This window comes from Microcaecilia unicolor, chromosome 4 (assembly GCF_901765095.1).
Source record: "Microcaecilia unicolor chromosome 4, aMicUni1.1, whole genome shotgun sequence".
Classification (NCBI taxonomy): domain Eukaryota; kingdom Metazoa; phylum Chordata; class Amphibia; order Gymnophiona; family Siphonopidae; genus Microcaecilia; species Microcaecilia unicolor.
In genome coordinates, this window is record NC_044034.1 from 292,203,669 (window position 1) to 292,227,097 (window position 23,429).

Here is a 23,429-nt window from a genome sequence, read left to right on the forward strand (position 1 = left end):
AAAAATGAGTAGTTAGACTACACATGAAAGGAGACCTAGGAATAAGAGGAAAGAATAGACTAGGCTACCAATGCTTTTTTTGTTTTTTTGTTAGAGCAACCTAGCTTGCCCTGCGGCTCGAACTCCAAAACCACTGGGCCATGGCCCCTCTTCTCCATCACATTCTTAAGCCCTCCTCTTACCACGCCTCCCAAACCCCAGACAGCCAATGGGAGGCCGGTAATTTTGGCTCTGCACCTCTCACACCTCCTCAATGGCATAAAACCAGCCGGGAATCTCTAACAGATTGGGGCAAAAATAAAAAAATAAAATAAAATAAAACCTTCTTAAACCATCAAACACCAAAAGTAAAAGGTGCAGGTTGTTCACCGCGGTTCCGGCTCTCGACGTTGCCAGAAAAAGGAGGAAGTTTGGACCATCTTTCTGTGAACCAGGTAAGTCTAATATTTGAAGCGGTTGCAAGGATAGAATATTGTAGCCTCACGCGGATTTTTCTATTTACAAAAGGACTTTTGCAATTTGGAAAAATTGATAGAAAGATAAGAGCACCGTGAAAGTAAAGTATATTGTTAGCAGAACACTCAATAAGAAAAAAAAGCATGAATTATTTTTTCTTCAGATGAGGTTCTAGGTGAACGAATTCCTACCAAAGTTTTATGAAACCCCAAAGACTGGTTAAAGTTCTATGGAGAAACTGCTTTGGAGAGATTTGGCTGTCTCGGGCTTAGGAGAAAAATGTAGGTGGACATGACAGTACTAAATCATAGCTGAATCTAACTCGAGTCTCTCGTCCAGGTGTCCCAGCAGTGCCGGACTTTACCCTATGCGATTCACCCTGATTCCGAACGGGACTTCTGTACTTCCAAAGAGTATCGGAAAGAAGAGAACTGTCCTCCGCAGACTGGTTTCTAATATTTGTGACTGGCAAATTCATTTCCCCACTGTGAAAAAAAAATAACCCAGCCCCCAGAAACTATGCCGCATAATCTTACAAGATCAGGTAAGTGATATTTCAAGGGGCTTTTGGACACGTCATTAATTAAGGTGGATGAGTTGTATTTCTATAGGATTTTGTTTTTAATAGGAGAGGGATTTTCTGGATCCTGTATCTTTGAATACTAAAATGTAGAAGGGGCTTGGATGGAAGAGAACAGCTCATAGATTTTCCCTAATGTTACGCTGCACCCGTTTTGCTATACGGACGGGCCCCGATCAGATTTAAACAAACTTAAAGGACTAGGGGAAGGTTTGGTTAGCTGAGGTCTGCAGGGTTCATGTATCAGACTCTTACCTGCAAAAAAATTAGTCTTTTATGTGCACGCAACGTCCCCAGCAATCTGAAGGGAGAAATAAGCTTGCAGTTTTGAAGGCCACGTTGGTTTAGTTAAATCATGATGATTGTATGCTTTTCTCTATGAAATGGGAATACATTATTCTCTGTATTAAATATGTATAAACTGGCAGCAGTATTTAAATTAACATATTAATTCACCTTAGTCTCAAACATTAACGCTAAAATAATAGCCGAAACACTAAAAAATAAAGACCCTTTGAAATTAGACTTTTGTAACGGTGTGGTGAGGAATGATTAGGTGAGCCTTTCAACAAGAAAATACGTTTCTTTTGTTGCTGTGGATTTTCCCTCTGGTAAACTTTAAAAATAAAGTTTAAAAAAATATTTTAAAAACTAAGAACACGTATAAATCCGTAATTTATGTTCCTACGGTGCCCGAAATCAATTTTAAGCTAGAGAGAAATCATTTGTGCAGCGCTACAAGGTGTACTCAGCGCTTTACAGAAACCAATACTAGAGGGTCCCTGCCAACTTTTAAAAAATGATTGAGGGTGCGAAACTCAACGAAAACTACCCTTTCCAGGATACAGGCAAAGAGTTTACTCAATTTTGGGGGGTGCTCAAGCATCCACAGCACCCACAGAGCTGGTTCCAATGCTTAGAGCTTACAATCCAGTTTATGTCAGAGAGACAAGACATACAACAGACACAAGTCAGAGGCCCTGATTTAAGAAGACAAGGCCCTGATATGGGATTTTTTTTGGGGGGGGGGGGGGGGTCAGAATCGGCTGGGGGGGGAGGGGGTCAGAATCGGCTTCAAGCAATCTAAATGGAAACAAAAAAAATGTAAGGGGCAAATAAGAAATTTTAAAAAAGGCTTAAAAATCTCCCAAAAAGTTGTCATCACGGCAACAGTTCAATAACATACTTAATTAAGAATAATAATAAATCTTGGTAATGCAATTTTAGTGCGTGTAGAATTTGACTAAAGAAAATATTGAGGTAATAAGTGGAATAAATTACTGACTGTTTCTAGATGTTCGAATACAAAATAGATAGGTATAGCCATGGTGAAATACCATCACGGTAACATGTTAGGAATACAGCTTAAAGTAGCCACAACAATAAGTCGTGGGTAAGACCAGACAGGAGGTTAAAAGCTATTGGATTTTTTTTCCTGCTCCTGCTCAGTGAAGTGGCAAGGAAAAAAGGTGTTTTATTATGTTAGAACAAAATAACATGTTAGTGAGTGTAAGGAGCAAAGTAGCGAACCGTAAGAAGAAAAATAATAGCAATCCATACTGAGGAAATTGATATAGCTTTATACCCCGGAATCCCTGTTTCTAGGGAGAAAAACCACAGACAGGTAAATCAATAAAGAGACAGAGATAGATAGGAGTGGGACTGGACTGCTTATAACTTATACGAATCGACTTGGGGTTTTAAACGTTCCCTTTTTCCTATTTCCTTGTAATAACGGGGGGGATAAGTTCAGCTATTGAGATACGGGGAGAAAGGGTTATTTATCTCCAGGGCTCGCTTTGTGCATTTTTGCTCTGGTGAAACTGGATTTTTTTTTCCTAAGACAGAAAGTAAGGCAAATAATGGTCTTTTGAGCAATTGAAGGTGCAGATTGCTTCCCTAAGACGTTATTTTTGGGCTAGGGAGTTGTTGTTGTTGTTTTGGATTATGCAAACTGAAAGTTAAGGATTGGTGCCCGAAAGGTTTGATGCTGGAGGAATGAGGTCGAAAAGTTCCCACACGTTTGTTTTCCCAACAAGATCTTTCTGTCCTTTTGAGGCCATTAACTAGAGGATTAGCGCGCCGATCCCCCGAGTGATATATAGTTCTCGGAGAGGACAGAAAAGTGAATTTACAGAGAGAGAGAGAGTTGCACTCCTATTGATCCCAGGCACCAAGCAGAGACAAAATCAATATTTCAAATTAATTTGGGCACATATGAAGTCCACTCTGTAAACGAAACATTTGTTATAATAAAGGAGGGTCAGGGCGTGAACTGAGTGCCATCTAATCTCTCAATTTCTGTAGATGTTAACACATAATTGTATTTTTCTCTCTCTCTCTCTAGCTATCTAGATAAATAGAACACACACACACACACACACACACATATATATATATATATATATATATATACACACACACACATACACACACACACACACACTGCAATTTATGCAGCTATAGAGAGTGCATCTAAATATATTTCCACAGAGGTGGATGTAGAAAAGTCCCAGTGTAAAATCCACTGACAGATTCAGTATTTGTGCTGTTTCTCATATAAAACTGCTAAATTGGATCTGTGATATTTTAAATTTCAAGTATTTCTTCCTATGGTGAACTTGGAGACAGACAACCCACCAAAGAAAAAATATATAGAAAAGCAGGAATCATATATACCGAAAGCAGGCCACATATATACAGAAATGCTAAGTGAAGGAAAAGGTACATTTATACCACTGAATATGCATGTATATTACTGAAGGGTACAGTATGACGCTCAGGATTTGTGGAGAATATTATGTTTGTTACCAGTTTTTGTGCTTTGATAACTTACACCTGCTCTGCCTGTTTAGAAGTGTAAAATAATGTAGATTAGGCACTAAGGATAGAAAAGGGGCTGCTTGTAGTCCTTTTATTTAAAAAAAAAAAAAAAAAAAACCTTCCACAACCGATCAAGAAATCGCTTGTGAACCTTTGGGAAACTAGATCTATGTATTTATGGAAATAAATAGAGTCACATTTATTACTTACCTTAATAGGGAGTGGAGGAGTAATCTAGTGGTTAGTACAGCCGACTTTGATCCTGGGGAACTGGGTTCAATTCCCACCGCAGCTCTTTCTACCACTTAATCCTCCGTTTGCCCCAGCTATAAATAAGTACCTGTATATACTATGTAAACCACCTTGAATGTAGTTGCAAAATAAAACACAGACAGGCGGTGTATCAATTCCCTTTCCCTCTAGATATGCAGTTGAGTTTGACCTTTTCTTTCGTACTCTTGGCTTCTCATTTCCTACTTATTTCTGAATTTTCCCTCCAAAAGTGATTGATCTCGTCTTCTCCATCCCCTCCCCGTAATTTTGATACATTTCTCGTTCTCAATCCGCACCTCTCATACGGACAAACCACCCAGATCTAGGGACTGAGGGCTCCCCTAATGATCGGACCGGATCTTTTACAAGGTTGTTTTTCACAAGTTCTGAAAAGCTATCATAAAACCTAAAACTGTATCTTCTCAAGGTTCTATTCTAGATTTACATGTTACCCCGTGGAAATAAGACCCGAATAGGGGATCTTGCCCCTATTTAAAAATGAAAAAAAAAAGTCACTCCGATGGTAGTCAGGTTGTGTTGCTTATTAAATAAAGGATTAAGAAAGCGAGTATTTTCAGAACTATGCAGGGTACCTGGGATCTGACTTGTTCAGTGCCTGACAGGTGTTTCTTCTCATTTTCAACAGAAGCAAATTAGTGGCGCATTTTTTCTTTGATAAGGCCAACAACACCGTATAGTTTTCTCAGTTCTAAACAGACACTTTAACAAACAAACAAATAAAAACACATCTGTTGGAAGATTAATTACGAGTCACGTTCAGGCATTTTTTTTGCTGCATCGAAACGAAAAGCGCTCAAAGCCAACACAACGTGTTTATTTTAATTAACTCATTTCGGCTCCTTATTATTAAAATACAGCTCACAAACTGGAACCCCAGATTACAGCTTTGTCCGGTGCATAGAAATTCTTTAGATTAATTCCCATTAGGAATTTTCAGGAAAATGTTGCCTCTTTTTTAAAATGGAGGTTTAAGTATGGTTATTATTGTTGTTGTTGTTGTTATTATTATTATTATTATCATCATCATCATGTTATTTAAAATAATGACATTCCAGCGGGGGGGAAACGGGGTCCATAAGACATATTGTTTAATTACTTAAAACATGTTTGTGTGGGGGAGAAATGGATCATATTCTTTGTTTGAACAGGACCTGACATAAAAGGATCTTACTTTAAGATAACGATCGAAACTTTATCTTAGTCAACAGCTGATGGCACTGTTGAAAAGAAGTCTTAAAAATAGTTGATTGTGCTCCCTCTGACACCCCATTCTTGAAAGGAGGAAATGAATGAGTGGGAATTATCCACTTTCTTTTTATAGGGTGGGGGATTGTTATTTTTTTAGACACTTGGATTCCTGTCCCCCACCAAGAAAAAGTCCTGGATGAAAGTTAATTAGGAGATAATTTAGCTACCTCCTGAATTAGTTTGTAGATAAAGTATCTTTTCAGCTAGTGTCACTTTAATTGCCCTGTAGATGGATGGAGGGGTCATTTTTTTCCTGACTGACAGGTTTTTGATGGCTGTTGGAAGGAATTTATTTTGTTTTTCTGCTCTGAACAGGCGTTTTTTTTAAAACAATTATTATCTGGTCCTGAATCTTAACCTCTGCTTCATTTGGAGGGGTTAATTAATTTTAAGATGTCACCTTGATACATGTCCATTTTAAACAATCTATATCGATATGTATGATCTGGGATGGTAAAGAGAACACTGAGTGGAAATCAATCAAATGAATTGTTGAGACTGTTTAAAGAGAAAGACAGAGACCCAAACCCAGTTTTAGTAAAAATAAGCACTTCTGATATGTTCAGTACATTCTTCTCTGCCTAACAAGGGGCGCTATACAGATGGTTTATTATATTGCTGTAATGCATATTGCAGAGGTTACTTTGCTAGAGATCTTTTTGATTTGCTGAAAAACAGGATTTGCCTGAAGAAGGGCTAGCCATCTTCTATACTTTTCTCCAAACACATAATGCTTATTCACAGGCTAGGTGTGAACTAGGTGAGCTACATATAAGTCAATAGATGGCTGATAGAAGTAATATGCATTTGTATACAGATGTCTATATATAGTCAGTTTTGTTTTATATATATATATATATATATATATATATATATATATATATATATATATATATATACACACACACACACACACACACACACACACATGAGATAAACCAAATCAGACAGGAGACAAAAGATGTAGAAATAATTCACAAACAAATAATTGAGGTATACTGCAACAGTGCTTCTGCCTCAGGATGGAACAGCATTGTGATTAGATCTTCTGATACCCTGTTATTGTTAAACTTTGGTAGAAAAATGAAACCCCGCTTTTACTTTTGGGTGAATGCATGATAATGGATTTGAGGTGACCAGGGAAAGGGGGAAGCCCCCTTTTTGATTTTATCACAAAAAAGTTTAAGGGTAGGAGGTCAACAGCATAAATACAAAGCAAGCCAGTGCAGACTTTTGGAGTGAGACAACGTGAAACATTTTGGGTGGCTTGGCCAATAAAGCCATGCGGATGCCATGCTAATCCCTTCAAATACATGAGAATAAGTCAGTAAACAAGCCGTAGACAACAGAAGCGAATCACAGCTGTAAAATGCTTGCAAACTGGACAAAAGCATTTGACATTGTGCAATACAGGGCCAGCCGTATTAAAGAGATTTCTCTCATTTTGTGTCTAGGACTAAATCTGTCCTTAGTTGAAATTTGGTCACTGACTACATCAATCCCTTGTGACCAAATTAAATATGACTCTATTTCTACAACAACCTAAAAATATGAAATTGACTGAATGCAAAAATGGGACAAAAAAACCTAGTTCAAAATAAACATTGCCTAAGAATTCTGCCTTAAAATGTGTATCCAGTGATTTTATGGGACAATCCATCAAGCTTTACAATATAACAAGTTTCTCTTGGAGAATCAGCTTTTGATATAAAACCTTGCAAGGCAGCCATTTTCGGGTTTTATCTCAAACACAACTAGCCTAATTTGTCTTTTAATTAAAAGGAAAATAAATATATTATCATTTGGGTCAGAATAATGATATTTATTATATGTCTCACTGACACTGTACAGAAAAGTTTGAATAGGGTTTGTGAAGCCACATCCTAGTGTAAACTGAAGTTGCAGTGGAATTAATGTCCTGCTTAGCTAAGTTTTAGGCAGTTATTTGCTATTTAAGATGTACCTGCCCTGTCCTTCTAGGGAAAAATCTTGTCTACTGAAGGGCATTAAGCCTTAATGCGCAATTATCGTGTGTGAAAAAGCACGCTAAATCGTTTTGCAGTAAGTAACCCTTTTGCACGCGCTATACATGTGTTATATTTTTGTATGTATTTTTGGGAGAGGGCATGTCATGGGCAGAGAATGGGCTAATCACATTGACATTTGTGCTTGCTAAGTGATCAGAGCATCCGTAATGCCCGAGCCTCACATCCTAAATAGGAGGTGGTAAGTGTTCCTGTGACAATTATTTTCAGATTACGTGTGCAACTGTGAACATTAGCGCATGACCTGAAAATGAAATATTGGGAAATGCTCTATTTCCTGGGTGTGCTGGAAATGGGCTTAGCATGTGAGAAAGTCCCACATTAGGACACGCTAAGCCCATATCTTAGTGCCCTTTAGTAGACATATACCTATATATTTTAAAAAAAGTGTTTTTAAAAATAATATTAATTCCAGCACTTGTAAAGAGCAAGAGCTTTTTAAAATGAGATCTCAAGCTCCTTTCACTCTTCAAAGTGGAATAATGAACAGAAACCAGAAGCTGCTTTAAAGAAAGCTGTATCTTAACTGTTGCAGACTCATGCCAATAACAGTTTTTAGCCCTAGTGATGAGGACTTTGAATGGAAAAGCTTGCAACTGAGTTACCCTAGTCTGAGAGCGCCTGTCTTTTATCTTGCTGCAATTTAGGACAGCGCAATCATTTATCATGTAATTGTTAGGTGTATCCTGACATCTGGATTAATCAAATACAGATCAAGCAGGCGTTATTTTATTCTGAGCATGGCTATGGCAATTTTCCATCACACTCTTACCATAAAATCACAGATCAGGTAGGATTTTCACCCTGATTATAGCTAGACTCACACTGAGTTCAGGGTGACACATGAACATATATCTTCTCCATCTGATAAACCTAAAGGTGTTTGTTTCATTATGGAATTTATTTGTAACACTAGAGAAAAAGATTCCTGTGAGGTGGGTCAGATTAGAGAGTATCTTGGTGTTACTGCTGAGATGCACCTCATGCCTGGAATAGGCTTCCCGAGCCTATACGTCTAGCCCTGTCTTTGGCCGTTTTCAAGTCCAGGCTAAAAGCTCATCTCTTTGACGCTGTTTTTGACTCCTAACCACTACTCACTTGCCCTGTACCTTTTATCCCCTCCTCTTTAATTCCCTTACCTCTTAGTTGTTCTGTCTACTTGTCTTATTTAGATTGTGAGCTCTTTGAGCAGGGACTGTCTTTTTGTGTATGGTGTACAGCGCTGCATATGCCTTGTAGCGCTATAAAAATGATAAGTAGTAGTAGTAGTAGAGGGGTGGGAAAGGAAAGTTATTTTCATATACCTTGGAAGGTCTGGGGAAAAGCTTTTGAGTTGTTTGGGTGGAGAAGTTTAAAATAAAGTTGGGGTACTCATGGGTTGAGCTAATTCTTTCAGGTTTTTCTTTTCACCTGTGCATAATGTCATTGGAAGGTTTTGTGGCTGTATTGGGCCAGGAGAAAGCACAATCCTTTGCCACTGTGATACTTTTTACATTGTCAACAGAAGAACAATCCAGAAATGCTGGACCCCTTTTACAAAGGTATGCTAGTGTTTTTAGCATGCGCTAAAATTAATTATGCGCTAAATGCTAGAGGCACCCCCTATGGGCATCTCTAGCATTTAGAGCATGCTAATCATTGCACATGCTAAAAATGCTAGCATGCCTTTGTAAAAGACTCCTACAGTTCTTCTCCTAGAGATGTCATACTCCTTTGTGGTTCTCTAAATCTCCCACATAAGATTCAATGTTATTTTTGGAGAATTTTGGGAAGCATGATACCCCAAAATCTCCCATTCACCAAAACTTCGGAGCTTGCTTCTTCCCTCCTCCACAAATGTAAAATTCCCTTGAAAATGTCACTGCCTCGTTTCTAAAATTTTAATGACCACTCTCTTGCAAAGCAGATTAACGGGTTTCTTCTGCAACTCAGAACAGTAACATTTCCTTCAGAGGAAAGTTAGTGCAGAGATGTTTGAGAACTGTGTCTGTGGAAAAAAGCATGAAGTAAGAGAGAAAGAAAAAGGAAAAAAATAAATAAATAGGGGAAGGAAAATAAAGACAAGAAAATAAGAAGGCAAAGAGAAAGAAGTTAAACATATGGAAGGAAAGAAAAAAAAAGAAAATAAGAAACAAAAAGAAAGACAGAAAAAGAAAAGAGAAAAAGAAATGTGGAAAAGACAGTAAGAGAGAAAGAATAAGTTCAATGAGATTGGAATAGAGATAAAGAACGGTAGAAAGAAAATTTTAAAAATGAAGAAAAAAGACAAGAAGATAAGAAAAAGAAAATAAGAGAAGCAGAAAGAAGGAAATGAAATGGGAAAGCAATAGAGACATAAAAAAGCAGAGAGAGGAAAGGGAAAAAATAGTAAGTATGAATGAGCAAGGAAGAAAGAGAAATGAAGCAAAGAAATGCTGAAAGGAAAATACAGTGATTTCCATGGGCCCTTACATTTCACAAATCACTACGTGCAGAAAAAGTTGGAGAAAGGCAAGGACGGGGCTGCGACAAGTGCTTTTAATATCCTCACCACACTGGTTTTCACCACCGATGTCCCTTTTCTTTAAAGATAACCCTTTGAAAAACAAAATAATACATTGCAACAAACAGCTGTCCGTCTATGTGTCTGTCAGCTGCTTGTGATTCAGTTCTGGGCCAACCCACTCATGAGTAGCTGCGGGTGATGATTCCAATAAGACACCTCACATGATAAAGACCATTATAAATAAAAAGGGAAAATATTCCACATTCAAAGAACCACCAGTTTTGAATTTGATTTTTTTCAGAATCTGGCTTTTTTTTTTTTTTGCCTGTTCTTGGCTCATCTGAACCCTTCTATTTGCTCCTTGAATTTTCTCCTGCCTTCCTGTGTGAACTTTGGATCATCACCTTTACCTTCTTTGCTCTTTTCACGCTGTCTTCTCTCCGCCCTAACTCAGAATCTAGCCGGAGCTGATGGCAAACTTTCTGGATTAACCCACCTCACCTGCTCTCTTCCATCTCTTCAGATCCTGTGTCAGGATTAACTTTTTCTGTTATGATCATAAATGCCAGGTGCTCTCCTGATCTAAGCAGTGCTGCTGGTTTTTTAACCACCATGCCTACATATATATTATCACCCTGATTCTTTAAAGGTCACCAAAAATTGCATGTGCAAATTTAGGTGAGTTCCCGATTTGCATGCACAATGTAATAGAATAATGAGCCAGTTAGTGCCAACAATTATCTTTTTAACAAGCAATTATTGGCACTAATTAAATTTAATTTGGATTTACCCGTATACAGTTAGGCACAGGATCTGCATCTAAAATTTACACATGGTCCAAAAAAGGGGGCGCAGAAATGGGAGGATCATAGGTGTTTGGGGGCAGATCGGGGTTGTGGTATTGAGAATAAGAGTGCCCTTTGTGTAAATCTAGGTGCGGGCATTTGCCACCACATTTTCATGGCTGCAAATGGCTGTGCCTAAATTTACACATGACCTTTCCACTTTAATGTTAATTCTATAAACTGCACCGAATTTTAGGCGCAGCTTATAGAATACTGCTTACATGGGTTCTTTTGGTTCCAATGTTTTAGGCACCATATGTAGAATCTAGCCCTACATGTGAAGATTAAGGGGGCAATTCTGTAATCTGACACCTCAGTTTAGGTGCCATAAAAGGCTCCCTTTGTGTCAATTCTATAACAGGTTTAATATAATACAAGCGCAAAGCTGGTTTGCCATGCAAAAATAAGGTACGTCAATTTATGTCATGTCAATGGCTGGTGTAATTTGGTACACCCAAGTGTGCCAATCAATGTATAATATTCTATAAGTTGCTCACATTGTAGGAGTGGACACAACATCACTTGGCAACATACCCATGCTCCGCTCATAACAACATTATTATTATTATTATTACACTTGTATCCCACATTTTCCCACCTATTTGCAGGCTCAATGTGGCTTACATAATAAAGTGAGGCGTTCGCCAATCCGGTAGGGAGACAGATACAAGGTGATGTTGTGGTAGAATAAGGTATGTGTGTTTCAGGTACTATGGGGGTTGAAGAGAGGAAGGTTATATGGTGTCCAATACGATCTTTGGTTTTGCTGTGTTGCAGAGTTTAGGCATTTATGTTGGGTCAGTAGGGTATGCTTTTTGAACAGGTTGGTTTTTAGAGATTTCCTGAAGTTGAAATGGTCGTATATTGTTTTCACGGCTTTTGGCAGTGCCCATAGTTGTGTGCTTATATAGGAGAAACTGGATGCATAGGTTGCTTTGTTTTTGAGTCCTTTGCAGTTTGGGTAGTGGAGGTTTAGATATGTTTCTGATGATCCGAATCTGTTTCTTTGGTAGATCTGAGGTCTGTCATGTAGCCTGGGACTTTGCTGTAGATAATTTTGGGGACCAGGATGCAGGTGATACGTTCTTTGATTGGGAGCTAATGCAGTTTTTCTCGGAGGGGTTTGGCACTTTTGAATCGTGTTTTACTGAATATCAGCCTGGCTGCTGTGTTTTGGGCAGTCTGGAGTTTCTTTACATCCCGTGTAGATTCTGTTACAATAGTCTGCATGGCTTAGTACAATTGATTATATTAGGTTGTGAAATATTTCCCTCGGGAAGAAAGGTTTTATGCAGTTATGTGCTATCCCCCAGATTCTATATATGGCACTGAAACTTTTGATCCGCACACAAATTATTTAGTTTATTAATTGCAATTAATTGATGTTAATAATCAAGTATTGCAGTTAATTAGCAAGAATTGAAATTTGCACTTGCATCTCCCTGCACCCCACATGCCTAAATCCCCTAGCATACAGCTCAAAAGGGGGTGTGGTCAGGAGAGTGGCAGGGGTGTTCCTATAAGTACCATGTAGGGTTATAGATAGCCCCATTTCCGTGTCAAAATGCCTGGAGTTGGGTGCTGGCATTTACGCCAGGTTTCATCTGGCATAAATTCCGGCACCCAATTTTGGGCGTGGAAATGGGTTTTAAGCATTGTTCTATAAATGACGCAACTTGGAGTGGTTTATAGAGCAGTGTTCCGTGCCGATTCTTTTTCCAGTGCCGAAATCTCAGCACCATTAATAGAATGCAGTCCTATGTGAATTACCCGGCTGATATGTAAAACCATTAAACCGGCCAGGAATGGCTCCTGGCTGGTTAAATGGTAATTAAACAGCTATCCAGTGATATTCAGCGGTCAGCGCTTAGCAGATAGCCGGTAATATCACATGATATAACCGGATATCTGCTGATATTCAGTGCATAGCCAGCTAAGTGGCCGCCAAAATGCCAGGTATATCTTTGGCTGTTTTAAACTTAACTGGCCAGTGCTGAATATTGTCTTGGCTGATTAGATTTAAACTGGCCAAAATACACCCAGATATTCAATGCCGGTCACCAGAAACGTCTCGGTATTGAATATCTGGGCTCAGTGCCAACTGTGGGAGGCAGTCCAGCTACCTCCTGTGGTCTGAATATTGGGCCTGCCATTTATAGAATAGTGTTGTAGCTACAGGTGGGCCTGGGTGCGCACAGGCCCACCCATTCTTGGCTCAGGTCCATCCTGTCCGGCCTCCAAAACAGTTCAGCAGTGGCTGCCTCACTCCCCTCTCTCCCTCTCCTCCACCCCCTGGATCTGATATTTTTTCCATCTGGCAGCTCAGCAATATCCCCTCCCCCACTTCTACCTCAGCATCTTCCCCAGCAGCTGCAATGCACGTCCACTGCCTGCGCCGGACCCATAGGCTTCCCTTTGCTAAATCCTGCCCTCGTTGATGTCACTTCCTGTTTCGTCTCTGGCAGGATGCAGCAAAGGGAAGCCTGCGGGTCTGGCACAGGATGTACATTGCTCCTGCTGTTGAAAATACTGAGGTATGGGGGTTGTTTCAGAGAAGGAAGAGTTGCTGGGCCACGGAAGGGGAGAGCAAATGCTGGATCTGGGGATGGAGGAGAGGGAGATAGATGCAGAACAAAGGTGGTGGTGGTGGTGGGAATTTTGGAAGGCCCACCCATTCAAACTCTGGGCCCACTCACAATGACAGGTTTGGCTACACCACTGGACCAGTCACACTTGTAAGCGCTAGTATTTTATACATCTGGCATTCTGTCGGTGCCCATATTTAGGTGCCAGTGTATAGAATATGTTTTGGAGTAGGCAGGAGGAAAGCAGGGGCAATGAACAGACATAGAAAAAGAGAGGACCAACAAAGAAAAACAACGGATCCAGTAGCTGCTGAGGAGAAGTGATGGGATGCAGGGGAGAAGTAGCAGTGATAATAATACAGTACTTCTACGCTTTATATCGTGACTGTACAATGATAATAAGTCTCTGTTCCAAAGAGCTTACAATCTGAGGGGCCAAACTACTGTGAGTGTAAACATCTGGTTAATGCCAGGTTTGCACACTTTATTGTGTGCTGAATACTCAGTGGCTCAAGTTCGGTATAGATGGCCGCAAACAGAATTGAACGGTATTGATGAGGTCACTAAGGGCCTCTTTAATAAGGCGCACTAGTGATTTTAGCACGTGCTAATATTTAGGGTGAGCTAAATGTTAGCGATGTCCATGGACGTCGCTAACATTTAGCACACCCTAAATATTAGCGTGCACTAAAAACGCTAGCTTACCTTAGTAAAAGACCCCCTCAGTATTCCATCTTAATGCACAGGCAGGAGCTCAGCAATGTTCAGAAGGAAATGACGGCCTATAACGCCAAAAAGGTTTTTGCCAGGTCAGGGGCAGTGTAGAAGAGAGGATTTCGTGTCAATTTTTTTAGACTGAACTGCCGCTTTTGTTTTCTTTACAAGTGGAAGGAGGCTCCTGCAAGTTTTGAAGACATTCGGGAAAGTACCAAACACGTGTGCGTGTGTAAACGAAACTAAAAGTAAAAAGCCACATCCGCGCCTGTATACGAGCCTTGCAAATACTCGATGTGCTACTAATATTTGCAGGGCTCATATTTAGGCACTGAAGAAAAAGCTTGTGCGTGCTGCTGACTCGTCCGCTTTTTGTCTGAGCATGAGCACAAGAGCCACGCTTACCCCATAACCTTCGTACACATGCACCAGGCATGTTCCTTCTCCCATTTTCAATTTAATAGCGTGGTTTGACCACACGTAAAATTAGTATTTATTTGCTTCGAGCATCGATTTAATATTTTTTCACATTACTGTTGCACCGTTGGCCCATCTGCACTCAGCTTTGAGCATTGGCCCCTAAGTAGGTACCTGAGGCAATGGGTGAAAAAGTGATTTGCTTAAGGTCAAAGGAAGAGGTAGGACTTGATTGGTTTCCAGCCCATTGCTGTAACCCCTAGGCCATTCCTCTTCCTCCTTCTAATAGAGAAATAGTAAATGGAGGGGGAGGGACAGACAAGGGAAACTCAGAGGGTCTTTTACTAAAGAATGCTCACGTGTTTGGCGCACACTAAAATTGTAGGCGCACTAAATGTCAGAGACGCCAATGCATTCCTATGGGTGTCTCTAATGTTTATCGTGCCCTCAGTTTTAGCACTTGCTAAAAATGCGAGTGCGCCTTAGTGAAAGATGCCCTGACAATTAGCAAATGATAAGCTCTAATCAATAGCAAAATACCTTTACAAATGTATGATAATGTTTTCATTCTGCCTTGGCTTTGCTCTGGGCTCTGATGTTTTGTTTACACTAACATTATAGTGTCTCAAAGACAGGTGATGTGTATGAGGGTGCAGAGTTAAGTGCAGTAAATGTTTCCAATCCTACTGTATGTGACCATGCCCCTCCCCTGTGGCTGACTCTTCCATCCAAGAATTTCACTCCTGGGCAGATGCTCAAAACTCTGATGCTGTACAAACAGCGACAGAAAATACCGTCGCTACAGCGTGGCAAAAAAACTTCCCAATGCTCAGCGTTAATGGCATTCAAATTTTATGTGCACTGTTAGCGTTGAGCATTGGAGGAGTAGGGGGGGGGGGGGGGGGGTATGTGCCCAGCACATGTGCACAAGAGGGAGCCCTGCATGGCCAGGGGGAGGAGGCACTAGTGTGGCATCACCGTTGCGAGGCTGAGGGTAAGTTGCCTCACAGGCAGCGGCAGGAAAATAGTAAAACTCCCTCCAATGTCTATAGAGCAGCTAGTCCCTCTACCCCCACTCATCTTTTTATTTTAGCTATAATATTAGAATAATTTGGGGGAGATTTCAATTTAAAAGCTATCTTACCTGGCCTAATTTTTTTTTAATCTTAAAGTGAACCTCATCCATTAAAGGTTCTTCTAGCTTGCCCCTAATGGTGGTCAACTTTCTTAAAAGACTTTCACAGACCCATACCTTTAGGCAAGAGTTGTGCATTGTGAAAAATCGCCTCTTCAAAGGAATTTACCAAGCTGCTTACTTAACGCCTGCGTCGACCTGATGTAAGGTTCCCAGCGGTGCTCTTCTTTGAACATTGTGCTGAATGAAAATGCCCTAATTTAAATGAGAGTAGCATGATACTTGCGCTAATCTCTGCTGCGCTCGCTGTCCCATGTGCTGGAGCCCTCTGAGTATTTGGCGCCAGCAAATGCGGGCGCTAGTCCAGCGCTAAGGGCCTCTAGCACCCGCATTTGCTTCTGAGCATTGAGGCCTTGGTTCTTTGTCATTTGTGAGATCACGATAAGAATTATGCAAAAATGTCAGACATGAGCTTTTGAGATTACATAAACATCTAAAGAAGGGGCTTGTTTGGTCTCAAAAGCTCACCATATAATGGCTTGGAATGAGAATACAGAGTTATTGGAACTGTGTGTGCGAGACTCATGGGACAGGCACTTTCTCTCTGTTATCCTGATGTGGTCCTTTCTGGGTGAAATATGTGTGAGGTGTGGCAGCTAGTCCTGGACTAAACGCATTGCAGATTAGACTTAAAGTACAGAACGGAAGGGGTGTCACTCACCATCTCTCCAGTGGTGCAGAGAATTACAGGCCACTGGCCTTACAGCAAGAAGTGGCTGCGTAATACATATTGGGAGAGTACCTGTGTCTGGTTTTGTGTATGCTATACACTGTTGTGTGTTTGTGCATCTGTGTTTGTTTTATGTTTGAGTGTGCTGCTATTTGTCTGTGCCTGTAAGTGTGTGGGAGCTGGTAGGTACATATTGATCATCCTGTTCATTTTTCAGCTATGACACTGAAGGACACTATACCAGTTGTCTTCTAGCTGATGGCTTCACCATCTGTAAAGCAATTTACATTTCTTAAAGCTGAATACTTTATTTATTTATTACACTTGTACCCCACGCTTTCCCACACATGGCAGGCTCGATGTGGCTTACATAGTAACAATATAAATAATTACAAAGTCGTAAGAAGAATATACAGTTTGTGGTAAACGCAAAACTAATGGGGTTAATGGAAAGTAAGTTAAACATAGGAGGAATTGGGTTCAGAAGGAAAAGAGCATTGGGAGGTAGGCGTAGAAAGATGGAAAGGGATGGATATGGGGTAGTAGAAAGGATAATGCAGAACATGGTCAGAATATAACTATTGTGAATAAGAATCATATGGGCAAGTTTTGGTTAGGTTGGATCGTTAGGGTAGGCTATCTTGAAGAGATGGGTCTTCAGTGCTTTTCTGAAGGGCAGAAGGCCATTAATGGTACGGATAGATCTTGGTAGAGCATTCCAAAACTGGCTACCTAAAAAGGAAAAATTGAATGCGTGGAAGGATTTGTATTTAATACCTTTGCAGTTGGGGAGGTGTAGATTGAGGTAAGTACGGGAAGACGTCAAACTGTTCCTGGTTGGGAGGTCAATAAGGTGATTCATGTAGTTGGGGGCTACTTTGTAGGGATTGTGCCTAGGGCTCAGGTCAGCCATTCAACTTATTACTGGTAGAAAGAAATTTGATCATGTTATTCCACTATTGAAAGCGGCCCATTGCTCCCTCTGCTTCATCTATCATCTATAAGATTTTACTCTTGGTCTTTAAAATCTACCTATCTGGGGACTCACCTTATGTTTCCATTTTATTAATCCCATATTCAGATACAAGAACATTATGCTCATCTTTTCAAAATGTAATGACAATACCATCTTTTCGAGAGATAATCCATCAACACACCAGGAAAGCAGTTTTTTCAGTTTAGGGTCATGAGCATTGGAACAAACTACCCCAGTCCCTTCGACTGCAGAAATCCCTCAAAAACTTTAAAATTAATCTAAAAACATTCCTTGATGTGTACTCTTAATTTTGCTGGGGCTATTCATGGAGATGAAGCCTGTTGGATCCAGCAGACCAGTCTCGGCCCTCCTTTCCTGTCCCCCAGTGGCATAGCTAAGGGGGCTACGGGGGCCTGGGCCCCCCCAAACTGGATCTGTGCCTGTGGTTTAGCTGGCTGGGGTCCCTAACCCCTGCCAGCTGAAACATTTTTTCCAGCGCTGGTCTCCGGCGACACCACATTTCCTGCCCTGCTCTCTCTTCCACTCACATCCGGCACGCTCGTTTTAGTAAAACTGAGCATGTGCGCATGCTCAATTTCATTAAAACAAGCATACCGGACATGACATGAGGGGAAAAGAGAGCAAGGCAGGAAATGCAGTGGCGCCGGAGACCAGCACTGGAAAACGCGCTTCTGCTGGCGGGAGTTGGGGATCCCCTTCAGCCAAGGCATGTGCGGCGACGGCAGTGCATCTGCTGGCAGGGGTTGGAGACCCCCGCCAGCCAAGGTATGTGCAGCAGCAGCTGTGACGGTGGGTGGGTGGGGGCGGCAAGGTGGTGGTGGTGGCGGCAAGGAGGTGGACCAAAATGTGCCCCCTCACCTTGGGCTCTTTCCCCTTCCCACCTCGAGGTCCGGCTACACCCCTGCTGTCCCCCCTCTCTTCTAACCTATATGAAATTGTAGTTCTCACCCTCCTCTTCTTTCCATGCCTTGCTATTTTCTTCCTTTTCTTTACTGTAAGCCACCTAGACATGTTCTTTGATGGGCGGAATAGTAAATCCTGAAATAACCTTGAAAACTTGAGGATTTCCAACTGTCTAGATTTTTTTTTTTTTTTTAGTATTCTCCGTATTTGTAAATGAAGTATTTGGAAGTCAAAAGGATTGCCAAAGTGTGTAGATATTTTCAGAGTTTAGTCCTCTATAGCTCTCCACTGCTCCTCCTCTTCCAGTGCTGAAACTGTGGTAGGATCCATCCAATGGGAAGCCTGCTGTAGTCACAGGAAGGAGGGGCTGAACTCTGCAGGCTGGAGGAAGCCAATGGAACCAGTGAGAATCGGGGGGGGGGGGGGGGGGGGGGGGGCATGTTCAGAAGGTGTAGGAGGATTAGAAGAATGTGGATGTGTGAGAGTGCTCCTGCAGGATGAGAGAGCTGGCAGCAAAAGCAAGAACTTTATATGACGGTGGGCAGAGCTGGGAAAACTGACTTCATGAACAGCAGCGCAGTACCATAAGAAACGTGACAGAGTATGCATATAAGACTGAAGAGTAAAAAGTGAGAGAGTGCATGCATGCATGCATGTCTGTGTTTCTGATGGGGATATTGTTTCCCTTTAAAAATTTGGGCTGGAGTGGAAAAATTCAGTGGTACAAATGTATCAGTGCACAAACTATATGAAGGGAAGTTTTCAGTCTGGGGAATTACCTGGGCAAATTTCTCTGTAAACTCTCCTAATACTGCCTCCACTCTGCCTATAGCCTTTCAGAAGCACCAAAGAAAACTAAATATTTTATTTTGCTTCTTCCATTTGTCAATTCTTTTCCCCATACATTTCATCAGACATTTCCCATAGATCTCACTCATTGGGGCAGTCTACATTTTTATCTCAGGAGAGGCAGTGGAGGGTGAAAATGACTTGCCCAGCTTCTCTAGTTCTCAGTTCACTCTTCACAGCAGCCATGTTCTTCCGTTCCAGGAGGAAGACTTTGGCCAGCCCTGTTTTTCAACTTAGCGTACTGAATTGGAAAGTATTTGTAGATTATAACCATTGAAATCAGCACGCAGGTCTCACAGTGCACCAGGAAATGGTTGTCAGAAATCACGGACTAGCCTAAAATCTCCTTCCTGGAACTGGATAACTTGATAGCCCTCCCTCTGTAACCATTAAACAAATCCATTTAATTATATTCTCGCCTAGTCCCTATGCTAATTCAAACTATGCTGCCATGTCTATAGCTAGGCTCTGTGCTTTTTCCTACCACTTCTGGAGAGGTGAATTTGGGGGTGGGAGGTGGAAGGGGGGCAGGCAATGAATGCAGATGAAAAGAAACAGGCCAAGTAAAATAGCATATGACACCCTAGGCAACCCCCCCCCCCTTCCTCTGGGGCAGCTCAAGGCCCTAACTCCCTATAGTCCAGCATCTCTCCTTCCCTCCGCTAATCTCACCATTCTCCAGTATCCTATATCCCCTCCCTACACTCCTCCCCAGGCAGCCAACATCCTCTTTTCCACTCCCTATCTTCTCCTATTCAGCATTTTCTCTTGCTTTCCCTATCCCTGTCCCATGTCCAGCATCTCCCCCCTCTTCCCTGCTGCTGCCACTGTCCTAGCTTTTTCATGGCCCTGGGTCAAAGTTGAAAGCAGAAGCAGCACAGGTGCAGGGTACTCAAGTGCTACCACACCTTGCCCCCCCCCAGCACAGGAGTTCCTTTTTTTGGTGGTGGTTGGAGGGGGGGGGGGGGGGGGGTGAAGCATGGCAATGCTTGAGTATGAATCAGTATTTAAAGGCCTTGTGCCTGTGTTAATTCTGCTTTCAACTTTAGCCCAGGTCTGCAAAAAGCTAGGACAGAGGCGGCAGCAGGGAAGGGGGGGGGGGGGGGGGGGAAGAGGCTAGACACAGGAGAGGTGGGTAAGGAAGGGGCGAGAAGGTGCTGCTATCCTGCTGCCCTCAAATGAAGTTACCCTAGGCAAACACTTAGTCCGCACACACACCTCTTGTCTCACAGCAGAACACTACTGTGAAGTCAAATGTGCCTTAATCTGGTCCTGTAGGAATCACCTTTGCCTAAAAAGAAGTAAAGTCATCCAGAGAGTATTCTAAAATAATCTGAAGATCCTCAAGGAATAGCAGGAACAAATGATGCCAAAATAGGAAGGGCCGGGGGGGGGGGGGGGGCACTTAATAACAGAGCCAGATCTCATTCTTTAAGAGGAAAAAAGATATGTGCTGATTTGCAGACTGCCCATCCCCAAACAATCACCCTTTCCCCTCACACCTGCCATTGTTGCCAACTGTCAGTAAAAAGATAATGAACAAGAATGTGACATGTCCATAAAACAAGCTTAACGTCTGTTAAAATGCATGAGCAGCAGGGTCTGTGTCTCTAGTGCTGGGCTCAAGCACTGCGAGGTGCAGTACTTGAGAGCTGAGGAGTCTAGGCACAGTACATTCAGCTGCACAAGCAAGCAATGATGGTAAAACGTGTTTAGGAAAAAGGCTGTTAGTTAACATTTGGTAGCCTGTAAAGAATAGTTTCATGACTTGGTAACCATGACACACACACAATTTGCCAGTGCTCCTTTTGAGGACCTCATAACTCCTAAAGGGAAGTGCGAGGGCTCTGGCAGCTGGCATGGGAACTCACTGAACCCACGTGCAAGTAGAGGTCTCACCAACTTTCTGGTGTCCATGTGGGAGGCAGGGATGTGAGCACATATGCACTCTGAGACATTGCACTAACCCATGGCATTAAAGTTAGATGCAAATCCCCAGATTCTATGTAGCGTGATTTAAGTAGTATGTGCAAATCCAGTCATATTCTGGATTTGCGCATGCAGCTTAATTAGTTAACAAGCAAATTAGCGTGATAATTGTGACTAAAGCACCTACAACTTGGCTCCAAGTTGTAGAATTACCCCTTAACCTCCTATGGTAAGTGCTGCTCATGGCCGCACTGCAAATCTTTAGGAGCCCTGAGGTAGCTGGAGGCAAAGCGAAAGGATAATGAGAGTTTCTGGGGTAAGGGGTGGAGGAGAGAGAGGAAGTGAGCAGTGAGGCATGAGCTCTGGAGGGAGAGTGCCAAGAAGGTGACAGAAGACTGTCATGATATTCTGAAGGGAAGGTAGAGCTATGAGGAGAATATGATGACATCATGGTGATGTCAGGCCACACCCATACTCCCTGAGCTTGGCCCCCTCCTTCCACACTTTTACAAAGGATCTGGCACTTTTGAGGGAATTACCAGGACTGCTGAGAGACTGAGCCGGGCCCGGACGCCGCTGCCACTGCTGCCACCCTCCCCGAGGCCAGATTGAAGGGCAGAGCCCAAAGTGTGTGTGTGTGTGGGGGGGGGGGGGGGGGGCATTTTGCCCCACTCCCTGCCCCCCACTGCAACTCCACATACCTTGGCTGGCGAGGGTCCGCAAACCATGCCAGCAGAAGCCTTCTCTCCAGCGCTGTTCTCTGCCACATTGCCTGCCCAGTGCAGCTGCTTCTCCTCACGTCGTGCATTCTAAATTTCATCAAAACCGAGCATGTGCGATGTGAGCGGAAGCAGGGTGGGCAATGTGGCTTACCAGGGGCCCCAACTATGTCTGCTCCTCCATAGCCTTTAAGGGTGGCCCCAGCAGTGGCGTTCCTAGGCTGGCTGACACCCGGGGCAGATCGCCGATGCGCCCCCCCCCCCGGGTGCAGCGCGGCCCCCCCGGTGATATTACACCCCCCCCGGGTGCATTTTTACCTGCTGGGGGTGCCGTGCACCTGTCGGCTCCGAGTCCGCTCGTTCCCTGCTGCTCCCTCTGCCCCGGAACAGGAAGTAACCTGTTCCGCACAGAGGGAGCAGCAGGGAGGGAACGAGCGGACTCGGCCAACAGGCGCACGGCACCCCTCCAGCGGCGTGCACCTGGGATGGACCACCCCCCCTTGGTACGCCACTGGGCTCCGGCACCGGGGTTTGCCTCTCTCCTGCTCCTGTTGGGACCAGGGTGATTGCATTGACACGATCACCCAGGTCCTGTCAGGAGCAGGAGAGAGACAGACCCCCTTGGAGGCGGGGCCCTGAGGGAATTTTGCCCCCCCCCCCCCCCGTCCTCCCTTTTAGTGGCCCTGGGAATTACATCAGTGGGAGGTAAAAGCAGGACTGAATCAGCCTGCTCTCACTGACATGGAGCCGCCTGCTCACCTGTTATGGGTAATTTATGGATCCTCTGACCCTTTTCACTCTTTGGCCTCCATTTTACTCCTTTACTGCATGAATGCAAACTTAGTTCAGGGCCAGGGCAAGAGTATTAGGTGGCCAAGACAAACCTTCTTGCTTGTTCCCCCTCCCCCTGCGTTGATTAACTTTCAGACGCTAGGTCTTCCCCTTAAGACTTTGATAATTGAACTCAGCAATCATGAACTTCCCACCACCACCCATGCCAGAACAAGCCTGGAAACATAATTTATTTGTTACATTTGTATCCCACATTTTCCCACCTATTTGTAGGCTCAATGTGGCTTACATGGTACCGGAGAGGCGTTTGCTGACTCCGGTGAGAACAAATACAAAGCGATGTTGTGGTAAGATAAAGTTCGTGTGGCACAGCCACAATTAGGGAATCGTGCAACAGAAGAGCTGAGTTATGTCCATTACGTACTTAAGTTTTGTTGTGTCGCAGTGATCAGGCATTTAGGTTGGATCGGTCGGGTATGCCTTTTTAAACAGGTTAGTTTTTAGTGATTTCTGGAAGTTTAGGTGGTCGTGCGTCGTTTTCAAGGCTTTTGGTAATGTGTTACACAGTTGTGTGCTGCTTATGTAGGAAAAGCTGGATGTGTAAGTTGATTTGTATTTGAGGCCTTTGCAGCTTGGGTAGTGTAGATTTAGATATGTTCATGTTGATTCTGATGTGTTTCTAGTTGGTAAGTCGATCAAACCTGTCATGTATCCCGGGGCTTCACCGTAAATAATTTTGTGAACCAGGGTGCAGCATTTGAAGGCAATGCGTTCTTTGATTGGAAGCCAGTGTAGTTTTTCGCGGAGGGGTTTTGCACTTTCAAATCGCGTTTTTCCAAATATAAGTCTAGCTGCTGTGTTTTGAGCGGTCTGAAGTTTCTTT

The 23,429-nt window shown here is 42.7% G+C and overlaps 1 protein-coding gene across 8 annotated transcripts in view; it reads left to right on the plus strand.

Moving 5' to 3' along the window:
* The first annotated feature begins 297 nt into the window (after positions 1-297).
* The window catches only part of PAX8 (paired box 8), a 144,163-nt gene continuing 121,031 nt past the window's right edge, over positions 298-23,429 (plus strand). For all 8 annotated transcript variants that reach the window (XM_030201694.1, XM_030201696.1, XM_030201699.1 and 5 more), the window contains exons 1-2: positions 298-434; positions 796-1,000. In XM_030201694.1, the coding sequence (XP_030057554.1) occupies positions 976-1,000 (25 nt within the window). In that variant the 5' untranslated portion in view covers positions 298-434; positions 796-975. The remainder of the gene's footprint in view (positions 435-795; positions 1,001-23,429) is intronic.